At 37.7% G+C, this 12,976-nt stretch overlaps 1 protein-coding gene across 1 annotated transcript; it reads right to left on the bottom strand.

Moving 5' to 3' along the window:
• Nucleotides 1-790: 790 nt before the first annotated feature.
• LOC145106552 (uncharacterized) lies at nt 791-1,255 on the bottom strand. The gene has a single exon (XM_079043507.1). The coding sequence runs from the start codon at nt 1,253-1,255 to the stop codon at nt 791-793; it is 465 nt and encodes a 154-aa protein (XP_078899633.1).
• Nucleotides 1,256-12,976: the final 11,721 nt, after the last annotated feature.

Raw genomic sequence — 12,976 nt, 5'->3', positions numbered from 1 at the left:
TATACAAGAATAGATGATTTACACAATCAACCCCATATATTTAATTGGTCTCCTTTTGATCACTTAATTAATTCCAAATTAATTCTTTGATCACTACCAATTAAATAATATTATTATTATATTAGAACTTATAATATATTAATAAACCATAAGTGTCCTTTCTCTCATTTAGTCTATCCAAGTATTGCAATGCCATGCAACCCAAATGAACCATGCCAACCGGGTCAAGTACATTCAAGAAATAGTTATGAACTTAGACACCTAATCCAACACTTTTGCTCTTTCCATTTATGATTTTATGCTTGAACCTTCGAATGTATTCCTTCTTTGAATTCTCCTTTTTCTTTTGATTGGCACTTTCTTCATGTTTGCGGTTCACTCCTTTGTTCTTTCCTTTCACTTTCGTGTTCTTCTTCTCATATATCTTGACCATTGGAGGCTCCTCTAATTCTCCACCCATATCTTCATTAATTATCTTAACTTTTTCATATGAGTCATATTTTTCTTCATCAATTTCCTCTTCCACTTGAACCTTGGGTCTAGTAAATGCGATCACCTCAAATGTCATAGGAATTGAAGCTCTTGGTTTAGAACATTTGACATTTGCAACATGAGGCTTCTCCCAAACCTTCAACCCATTTTCCATCATCTTTTCAATTTCATGTAGCTCACTAAGATCTTCTTTTTCTATATCATCCATCTTTGACACTTCATCTCTTGGTATTTCATGACTCACTTTTGGACTCATTTCAAAATTAATTTCTTCATCTTCTACAAGAAGTATGAGCTTTTAGACTTGGATGTCAAAAGCTGCTCTTGTAGTACTAAAAAATTGTATTTCCAAAATGATGGGAAGGTCTTCATCTTCTTTCATTTTGAGAACCACAAATTCAACCAGAAAAACAAACTTTCCCACCTTCACCAACAAATCTTCAATGATTCCTCGTGGGTATTTCAGCAAGTGATCTGCCATTCGAATTGTCATCCTCGTATCTTGGAGCCTTGGTAGATCGAGCTTCTTGTAGAAAGAATATGTCATAAGATTGATGCTTTCCCCCGAATCAGCTAAAGCATTTATAGAAGTGGATTTGTCAAATTCACAAGGCAAAGTTAATTTGCCCGGATCTCCCATATTGATTGGCAACCTAATTATTATTGCAGCTGAACATAACTCATTAAGTACTATGGTTGATGATTTTTCCAACTCCTTCCTATTAGTCATCAATTCTTTTGCAAACTTTGAAAGCTTATCCATAGATTTGAGGAATGGGGCGTTTATCGAGAGTGAGAGCACTTGTTCCATAAACTTCTTCTATTCCGGATCCAAATAATGCTTGATGACTGGAGATAGGAATGGAAAAGGAGGTTGATATGAATTAAGAGGTGAAAATTTGTGTTCCTCTCGTGATCACGATGTGGCAGAAGCACCACGACGTGGTGAATCATCAGAACTGATCCACGTTTTGCTTTTTTAGCTACATGCTTCTCTTCTTCCAAACACGAATCGGGCTTGTTGGTAGCTATTTCATGGTTCATAAATGGCTTAGAATGAACCTCTTCTGCTGTGTAGATCGCCATTACAGGAGGTTGCGACCTTTGATCTAGATTCTTTGATGGTATCCTCTCATTAACAAGTGTTGTTAGTTGCCCAAGTTGATGTCGGATTAGGTGTCTAAGCCCATAACTATAATTGGTATAAACATGAATTGATAGTAGCACAGTCCTTTTAGGTTGCCTTCAAACCTGGCAAATGAATAAGATAACTTTTAGAGAGAGAAGAATGATTTATTAATTTATTACTTGGTTAATAAATTAATTAGAAATCAAAATATATGATTTATTAAAGTATTATGATAATAGTATATTAATTATAAATCATATTGTTTAATTAATATTTAATCCGAAATTAATTTGGAATTAATTTTGGGACTAAAGGAATTAATTGAAACTGCAGGGACTAAAGGTGAATATGTTTAATATTTTAGCATTAGGCAATTCTAGAACCTCCCTATAGTAGGGGGACGAATTCTAAATGCTCCTAGGGTTTCCTTGGGCTCTAAGGGTGCCTTGGATGCCTTAGGGAGGAAGTTAAGGGATTAGGGTTATCTTGGATACACCTGCCTTATCCAATACCTTCCTAACACCTATATAAACCCTCCTTAGGGTTAGATTTCATTGATTCACTCCTCCAAAAGGCTTAGAGCCGGAATTCTTCTTCCCTTCTCTCTCTCTCTATAGTGTTCCTTGGTTGCTTGAGTTTGTTTGTGAGCCATTAGAGGCGCGACACTTGTGGCGCTTGCTACCAAAGGTCTTTCAAGCAAGGATTCAAGATTGTTTATGTAACGACGTAAATTTTCAAACCAAAATTTTCATTTTTTTTAAAACACACAAAAACTCATAATATATCTCAAAAACATAACTGTCTCAAGTGTCAACACAATTCACATAAAAATGTCACTATCCCAGAATCATCCACATAATCTCGCATCGGTGTGTACAATCAAGTCGGTGCCTTCCCGTGATCCTGAGAGGTACCTGAAACACATAACACATAACACGTAAAGCACGAAGCTTAGTGAGTTCCCTAAAATACCACAAATATCTCATTAGCCTCTCATGGCTATACTCTAATAAGACCCTCCGGTCAATGTGTCTCAGAGGGACCCTCCAGTCCCACAACTCGGATGGATCCTCCGGTCCTAACTCGGTCAGCTCAGAATAATACACAACACAAATCACAAAGACATAATGCAGGATATCACAATACTCAATATAACACATAAGACCCACCGGTCACACAAATATTACCACTCTAGGTAAAGTATAGTGAGAAGACTCACCTCGTAACAAGGAAGTAATAATCTCGTGCACGAATCTCAAACTAGCCTCCGCCTAACATATAAGATAATAATCTCTAATTAACACTTAAATCACGACTCGAAATAAAGTAGGTTATTCTCTCTCTCAAACTCATGGAATGGGTAAAAGACCATTTTACCCCTCCATGGTCCCCATACTCCCTACCTTGACCAAACCCTAAAGTCAATAGAAATAACCACTCAGGTCAACTGTCCATGTTGACCCGACTCGCCGAGTGCATCTATGTGACTCGTCCAGTCCATCTTGATCCTTCAGATCATCGTGAAAACTCAACTTAACTCGTCGAGTTGTCCCGTCAACTCGTCGAGTTATCCATGTCCAGACTCATCGGGGAAAACCCTAGCTGACTCGTCGAGTCAGCTCATTGACTCGGCGAGTCCCTTCAGTCAGAATTCTCATTCAGACATTTTAAGGCAGATCAACCACTCCAAACTCTAGATCTAGCCTCCCAAGGTTCGAATGTCACGTAAAGCTTCTATCTTTACATTCATGCATGGCATATTTGCTCCATAATGCCATTACAAGCTCTAACAAGGGTGTAAATCACAAAAGCTCTTTTATGGTTGGATAAAGCTGAGACCTTTGGACTTTAGGGACCTCACAAGGTCCATATCTCAAGTCTAGACCTCCTGGTAAGCTCAATGCACTCAAGGTCCCAATAAAAGGTGGAAAAAGCCCTAAACTCCATAAGCATGAGATCCAACCAACATAATGTGAAAGGTGTAGGCTTTTTACCTTCCACAAAAGCTCTGGACGATATAGCACTAGATCCAACAGTCCCTTCTTGCTCCTTGCTTGATAAACTTCTCTTCTCCTCAAATGATGCACTAAAATACTCAAGGATCAGCTCTATATCTCTCTTAGCTCACTATAAACGATTAGGGTTTCACACAGGGGAGTTGGGTAGCTGGTGAGGCAGAAATGTGGACATAAGTTCTCTTAAATAGGTAACAAACCCGGGGATTTAGGGTTCCATCTCACAACGCCAACTCGGCGAGTCGGCTCTCTGACTCGTCGAGTCGGTTATTAAACCCGCGTGCTCAAATCCAACTCTACTCGGCGAGTCGAACACACAACTCGCCGAGTCACTCATTAACTCCCAAAAATAAATAAATAAATAAATGTGTTGGGTCTAAAATTGGTTTATACTTTGTTTTTCTAAGCATTTGTAGTTTTCGGTCTAGGACCGAAAACCATATTGGGTTTAATTGTAGCTTGGACCGAAAACTCATGTGTTTTCGGTCTAGTCTTTGAGTTGTGGGCTTAGGTTTTCAGTCCATATGTATAATTAGTAATTAGGGGAGTTTTTAGTGGGTGTCTATAGGGGAGGGGTGTTCTAAAGGAGCGTTCATTCATTCGTTTCATATGATGTTCTAGAGAGAGAAACTAGAGACAAGAAGTGTGTGTGTATGTGTGTGTGTGTGAATCTTATGTGTATGGAGTTTCAATCAAATCATTGAATACATTGAAGATTCATCAGGTTCTTCTTCTTCTTCTTCTTCTTCTTCTTCTTCTTCTTCTTCTTCTTCTTCTTCTCCATTCTATCTTGCATCATCCACCTGATTGGGATTCCGCACCATCAAGTGGATCGGATTGATACATCAACCGAATTTAGGGACTTACAGTTGGTATCAGAGCTTGGATCATATCAATTAAATTGGCAAGATTTTGAACGTTTTTGGATTTTTTTTTCTTGAAGATTTTTGCGTTTTTGATTAGTTTTGGACAAAATATTGGGTGTTTGTTCTTCGTGTTCTTCATAAAATTGAGTTTTTGATCGAGTTTTGCATCAAAAAGTTGAAAAATCGTGTTTTTTGGTCGTAACTAGCGAGGGCGAGGCGGCGGTTTTCGGTCAGTAACTAGGGTTTTCGAAGAGTTCACGGCCGAAAGCGAGGTTTGCGGTCCAAAGCGAGTTTACGGCCGCAAGCAGCGTTTGTGGTGGAGCCTATTGGGCGAAAACTCATTCTCGGTCGTAATCTAATTTCGGTCTCGCACGTGTTCGGTCAGCCATCCTCATTTGCGGTCCTCGCTTGTGGTCTAGTTCTCGGTCAGCAGCGAGTATCCAAAAATCTGGGTGGAACAAGGATCGAGCTCGCGTCTCTCACACACACAACCCACAGTCTTACCAATCGGTCTAGTATGCCACATGTTTAACATTTGCCCGGTTTAGTTCAAGTATCCTCGCAATTTCGATCCTATTTTCGGATTTTTGACATTTTTGGCCCAAAAATCATCTTTCGGATTTTTAGTTCAGAATGGTTAAAAGTTACTAAAACTATGTTGTAAATTTAGTAACACATGGAACATTTTGTTAATATATTAACTTAGGAACCAAATTTCACTAAATTTTATTAGCACATGGACTATTCTATAAATTATTTAACAACATATTCCTGTAACAGGAAGTACGATGCTATAAAATAAGCATGTAATCAATTTTAAAATCTTGGTTTTTGTATATTTGTAACAAATAGTGATTAATGGAAGGGGATTTCAACATACTGGAATTCACCATAACACCACACATGGTAAAATAGGAACACAAACACACACACACTTAATACATAAATTACAAAGCATATGCAAATACATAAACCGTGATACAACTTGTAAGGTATATCAAATAAATTAAATTTCTGATTTACTCAAATTAATCAGTGATATATTGTGCAAAAAATTAAGCCGAATATTTAGCATCTTCAAATTTCAAAATTTTAAATATATGCTCACAAAAAAAAATCAAATTTACCTGATTTTCTTCTAGTGTTACAAAATTTGTACGTATTCTTTTGAAAATCTTCTGATTTTGCTATGAGCTTGGAACAATTGAGTCTCTTGCAAAATAATCATCAATTAAATTTCTTTATCTATAATTTATCTACTCTTAAAAAACCTTAGATTAACAAAGATATGATGATATTTTACCTTAAGTCTTGTTGTGGTGGTACCCAGAAATGTGTTTTATTCAGTCGGTTTTCACAAGCATTGATTGACATCAGCTTCTAATCATGTAAAATTTCTTCGATACAGACTTCCTTTGTTAATGTATATTGTTTTCTTCCCTCAATGATTGAGAAATGGAGACGGGGGAGAAAAGTATGTGATGTTGTAATCTATTTTGCCTTAATAATTAGAGTTGAGAATATATTTTCAGCAAATGGGGGTGGGTTTGATGGTAAATGTGTAGTTAAGGATTTTTTTTTTTAAAATTATAATAAAAAAATAAAATATAATAAATCAGTATTTTAATATTCGTTTGTCTATAAATTATGAATTAAATTGTTGATTTTGGATAATGATGATAGACTAACAAATAAAACATTTAATGTCGTGTATAAAAAAGTTTTTAGAAATTTATAAATACTTTTTACAATTTTATTATTTATATTAATTTTTATTGATTATTAGTAATATGGACATTACTTTACCATATGAATATATAACTAGTGAAGTATTCCTGCGTTGCGGGGTCGGATATGCATTCATTACAAGTAACCCTAAAGAACTTAAGTGGGAATCAATCTGATAGAAAGAATAGCAAATATTACAAATCATACAAGGGTACATTGTAGTAAATTTATCAGTTGTTTCTAATTTTGTGACATCCCCATTTTCACGGCCAGAAAAGACCGATTTTGTTTATGCTTTATAAAAATCAGAGTACCTCTTTTAATAAAAATGTTGCGGAATTTGTTCCCGGTAAAACATGATAAATACGTTATCAAAACATTTCTGAAGAAATGTATTTTTATTCATTTTAAAAAATTTGGGATGTCATCGTCAATACAGAAACATAAGCATAAACAGAAATTACATTCATTATCACTATTGATTTACATCTCCTTAATCTCTCAGTGTAATGTGACATCATAACAGCACATGTGACATAAATAAACTGAGTGGGTCAGGTTGGGAAGCCTGGTGAGTACATAGGGTTTTCAACCCACAATAATATAATTATTATGTTTAAACAATCAAGCAATCAACCCAATTACCCATCCCCATTATCTTCTTTACTCTTAAGGATCTATCCTAAGAGTCATCTATCATGCATTCGTTTATTCCGAGGTCCCTTGCTTCCAGGGTTATAGGACTGGCACTAAATCCCTTGATCTAATATTCGAATTTCGGGATGTACATAGCTAAGCCGAAACTTCGAAAAATCATAACTTCCTCATACGAAGTCAGATTTGGGCGTTCTTTTTATGGACGCTCTCGGTTTAACGAATTCTACGACTTTTGTTTAGAACGCTAAGGCTGAATAACGCTCTATCGTAAATTCACTATTTACGTTTCCCGGTATCGTGTCGGTTCCGTCGCGAAACTTCGACGGGTCATAACTTCTTCGTTATAACTCGGATTTCGGCGTTCTTTATATGTACGGAAACCTTGTAACATATACTACAACTTGGTTAAGATTATTTATTCTAAATAATATTTTGCTGAAAAGTCATTTTCGACACTTATTGCCTCTAAATTGACTAGCCCGGATCTACGGGCGTTACAATTATCTCCCCCTTAGGATGATTACGTCCCAGAATCATCAACGAAACAGGGCTCACATGATGACTCCATACGTTATCTCTTCATCCTAAGTAATAACCGTAACTTTGATGTTTCTTCGAACGAGTATCTAACTCTAACACTTCCTGACTGCAGGCGGTGCCCGATCTTGGACCCGCTCTCTATCTCATGTTAGACTTTCAGTCATGATCTTCAAGTCACGATCTCGATCTTTATTGGAGACTCCTTCTTTAACAAACTTGAGATAAGTTTCTTCCTTGGGTTATCATAATATACCGATGGGTCATGTTCTAATGACCTCTCATCGTATGATGCATTGCTTGGACTCGGGTCTTTTAGAGTCAAATTCCAGAACAGACTATACCTTCCTTCATGTTCTAATCACATCTTAAAAGGTAGCATTTCTAGCAACCGTCACGATACTTCTACTGATCGCTTTGATTAATTCTTCCGGCTTAAGTCGGTGCTACATCGAACTTGGTTCTCTGAACCACGTAACATACTCATCGTAGTCGGACTCAATTCGATATGACCACTCGGGTCGGAATAACAATCATCTTCTGAGGCATTACCGAAACGATGGTAATGACATATTTGAATAAAACAGAATCAATTATTGGCTTCTTGGTAACCTTGTGACTTTCCCTGATCCAAGCGTGAGTCCTGTGCTTCCGGTAGTATATGCATCTACTACCTTTCACACCTACTCATACTCGTCCCAAGTATTGTCTCGCAGTTTTCCAAGTCATCATGCAAGAAAATCACATAACAGTTTAACACATCAGATAACAAAACGAAGGCTTTATTATTTCTTGAAACTATTACATAGGTGTTCAAGTTCACCCTAGACTATGCCTCTAATAGGCTACATCATATGATTCTTTCTCTTTGGCTACCTCATAACTCGATCTTCGGGTATGGATTCCTCATCCTTGGTTACTCGCGTTGTTTTCCGCTTCGTCGAGGATCATGTGGAATGCCCTTGGCCTTGGTGGTGTGTTTGGCCTTGCTGCTTCGTTTTTCTTTGGGCAATTTCTAGACAGGTGCCCCTTGCCTCCACATCCGTAGCATACCTTATCATTATGTGTACAATCCTTGGAATAGTGACCAGTCCTTCCACACTTGTAACAAGTCACTTCTTCGTTGCACTTCCCACAATGCTTCTTCTTGCATTTATCACACCATCTCGCTTCACCTCCTTCTCCTCCTCCAAGCTTTGAGAATTTTCTCTCCTTGTTGGACCTTGAAGATCCTTCAAACTTCCGCTTCTCTCATGCCTTATCTTTTTCTAGACCCTTTTCTCTTATCTGGGTCTCTACGTTCTTAGCTGCCCTAACAGCTGTTTTCAAGGTAGTTGCCATTTTGACCATTGGGCCAAAGTCAGTGGGCAATCCGTTAGCAAACCTATCAATCTTGGAGAGTTCAGTAGGAACCAAGTAGGGAAATAGCTTCATCCTCTCGGTGAATGCGGTGGCATACTCATCAACACTCATCTTCCCTTTCTTCAGGTTCTGAAACTCATTGTTTAGGTCTATCAGATCTATCTCTGAGCAGTATTGCATTTTCAACTGTTCCAAGAACTCTTCCCATGACATCCTTAGGGATTCTCCTCGTGGCATCATATCTGCCAATAGCTTCCACCAGCTCAAGACTCTAGTTTTCAGCTGTCTTACTGCGAAGATAGTCTTCTGTTTCTCGCTACAACTGCAACTCTCAAACACCATCTCCATCTCGGAGATCCAATCCATAATCTCAACCAGCTTCGGGCTTCCTGAGAGACTCGGTGGTTTCGCACCCAAGAAATTCTTGTACATTCGCCCATCCTTGTCGTTTCTCCTCTCCGGGCCATCCCTTCGTTCACCTTGAGTCCCCACTTGACTCACTTGGCGGCTGTAGTTCCCTTCCACCGATTGCTCGGGAATCAGCTCGGGTTGCTTAATGGGCATAGTAGGTTCATCCCTATTCAACATCCGCCTCATTTCTTCCCTTTGTTCAGCTAACATAGCCCGAATCATGTCTTGTACTCCAGTCATGGTGATTGGCTCGGGTACATCTCCTACTACAACAGGTATTTGTTGAATCACCGGGGGCTGATTCCTATTCTCATTTGTATTCCCAGCTCCACTGCGGGTTCTTGCCATTTTGATCTATACACCGAATAAGGTGAATCTAGATCTTAATTTAGGATTGACGTTTTAAATCATCCTTATCTCTCCGAAACGTTTATATGCTAGTTCTAATATCGTATTCGTACGTTTAGAATCCTAAACACAAAAGGTTTCCAGATCCGGTCGGCAACAGACCATAGATCCGATCAAACTATAGCATAAAGCATAACAAATCATTTAGCACGTAAAAGCAATTTAGGCATCATTCCTAAAATAAGCTAGTGCTTGTGTCTATTCAGGTGTATTACCTAAATCTATTAGATACACTCCTCACAATCATCACTTAACATTCTAAGTTTAAGTCTAGAAATAAATCTATATTCCTAGTTTTCTTAAACTAATGCTCTGATACCAACTGTGACATCCCCATTTTCACGGCCAGAAAAGACCGATTTTGTTTATGCTTTATAAAAATCAGAGTACCTCTTTTAATAAAAATGTTGCGGAATTTGTTCACAGTAAAACATGATAAATACGTTATCAAAACATTTCTGAAGAAATGTATTTTTATTCATTTTAAAAAATTTGGGATGTCATCGTCAATACAGAAACATAAGCATAAACAGAACTTACATTCATTATCACTAGCGATTTACATCTCCTTAATCTCTCAGTGTAATGTGACATCATAACAGCACATGTGACATAAATAAACTGAGTGGGTCAGGTTGGGAAGTCTGGTGAGTACATAGGGTTTTCAACCCACAATAATATAATTATTATGTTTAAACAATCAAGCAATCAACCCAATTACCCATCCCCATTATCTTCTTTACTCTTAAGGATCTATCCTAAGAGTCATCTATCCTGCATTCGTTTATTCCGAGGTCCCTTGCTTCCAGGGTTATAGGACTGGCACTAAATCCATAGCTGTTAATGCTCGTTGGTAAAGCACTAATTCCATAGTTGCTATCGTTTATTCATCGGGTACTAAATCCATAGCTACCAGTGTTTATCTATTAGGTACTAATTCCATAGCTACCAATTCCTAACATGTACTAAGTCCATAGCTACCAGTGTTTGTCCAATAGGCACTAAGTCCATAGCTGCCGATGTTATTTATTAGGCACTAAGTCTATAGCTGCCAATGTTTACTCACATCATCTTTTATCTCTCATCATTCATCTACCCATGTCATACCCAACATATTTGTATATATAAAATACGTATACAGTTTAAATCATTTAAAACATGTATAAAAACGTTCATCCAGCATAGACAGCAAGTATTCAGATAATATGCACACATAGCACGTAGTTTATATAAAATACTTCATATCTATGTGTAAGATGAAAGTAACTATGCACTCACCTGATACGGTGGTGACTCGGTCCTCGGACAGTACTTCGTAACTCTTAAAACAATTTTCCTCGACAAAACCTAGTATCATTACCACTAGGGTTTAGTTTAATATTCACCGAGGCTAATTTAATAGTCTAGCTATTATTATTATTATTATATAAGCGTTAAACAACACTATATAACTCATAATAATAGCCCAAATAATTATTTGAAGGACCTAATAACATTACTCTAATTATTCGAAAGCTATATTAAAAATTGCATAGGCGTAGCTCACTTACAGCGGGTTTTAAAGAAAATCGGGCTTCGCTTGGAGCAGCGTTTCGAAACCGAAAGACGCTTTTTCTCGGGACTCCGGGAGCCTCGGGGCTTTCTTCGGGTGCTAGGGGGTTCCCTTGGGTTTAGGGGGTTTAGGGCATTTAGAGAGAGAAAGAAACTAGAGAGAGAAGTGAATTGGTGTGGAAAATGAAGGCTGCCTCGGCCCCCTTTTATAGCCTGTGAGGCCTCGGATTACGCTGGGCGTAGTCCTTGGCTACGCTGGGCGTAGGGCTCGGATAAGGTCACCAGCTCGCGTACAGCTGGCTTGCACTTCGGACCGGATAAGAACTGAGGGAACGCGGGGCGTTTCGGATCTCGTACGCGGGGCGTAGAGTGAAGGCGAGGCGATGTGGCATTCATTGGATGCGAGACCGTGGGGAGCAAGGGAAGGCTGGGATTGAGCCACGTCATCGCGTCTTGCATCAGATTTTGCAAATTGCACTCTCGACTTTAAAAATTCGTAACTTTCACATAAGAGCTCCATTTTCGACGTTCTTTATATCCACGCGTAGGCGGGAACGTACTCTACAACTTTCGTTTAGACTCCGTCGGCTAATTTTGACTTTATTTTAAAAGTTATATTTTTTAACAGGCCGGGACAGGATTGGTCCGTTAAAAATTCATAACTTCTTCATCCGATGTCCGTTTTCGTTTGTCTTTTTATCGTTATGCTACTATTAACGAGATCTTCGATTTTCGTTTAGTTTGTGTCGGCTAAAAACCGCTCGATCTAATATTCGAATTTCGGGCTGTACACTACTAAGCCGAAACTTCGAAAAATCATAACTTCCTCATACGAAGTCAGATTTGGGCGTTCTTTTTATGGACGCTCTCGGTTTAACGAATTCTACGACTTTCGTTTAGATCGCTAAGGCTGAATATCGTTCTATCGTAAATTCACTATTTACGTTTCCCGGTATCGTGCCGGTTCCGTCGCGAAACTTCGACGGGTCATAACTTCTTCGTTATAACTCGGATTTTGGCGTTCTTTATATGTACGGAAACCTTGTAACATATACTACAACTTGGTTAAGATTATTTATTTTAAATAATATTTTTCCGAAAAGTCATTTTCGACACTTATTGCCTCTAAATTGACTAGCCCGAATCTACGGGCGTTACAAATTTAGTGTAGCAGATAAAAAAGCATCCATATGCTTTTCGGGGTCAAACTTTCCCTTTGACTATCCTCTATAATCACGCTTCATTAGAACTTCCTTTAAGTTCTCCAACTCCTTGTCCACAACACTTTACAAAAACTACCAAACTACTTTCATTTATTTGTAGATTATATCATAACATTCTACTTTCGTTTCTTTCACCTTTTTTCACATTGCTAATACCCATCAATAAACAAAAGGGTAAATTTCAGGAAATAGCAATTTACTTTGTTTTTTGTAGATGTAATTAATGTAACCAATACTATGAATATGTAAGGCATAATTGCAACATACACGAATATAATCAGTTAATATTAAAAGTAAAAAATAAAGTGTGTTGCTATTAGAGGTTAAGGTACATAAAAAATTAAAGTATGTTGCCCTTAGTAGTAGGAACATGCAAGTATGTTGTTATGTGTGTGTTATGTTAAGCAAAAGTTTAAAATGGTCATGTAATATGAATAAGCATTAGATAAATACCATTCGTTTCTGTGTCTCCAATCTATATTAAAAATAGGAATAAAAAGATGTAAGCTCAAAGTACATTGCTATTTAGTACATATACAAACTAAATATGAGAAAATTTAAGAAATAGCAATGCGCTTTGGTTTTTGGTAAAAAAAA

This window comes from Lactuca virosa, chromosome 4 (assembly GCF_052849685.1).
Source record: "Lactuca virosa cultivar CGN04683 chromosome 4, Lactuca_virosa_CGN04683_v6, whole genome shotgun sequence".
Classification (NCBI taxonomy): Eukaryota; Viridiplantae; Streptophyta; class Magnoliopsida; order Asterales; family Asteraceae; genus Lactuca; species Lactuca virosa.
Note: the sequence above shows the minus strand (reverse complement) of the source record. Positions and strands in the feature narration are given on the sequence as shown.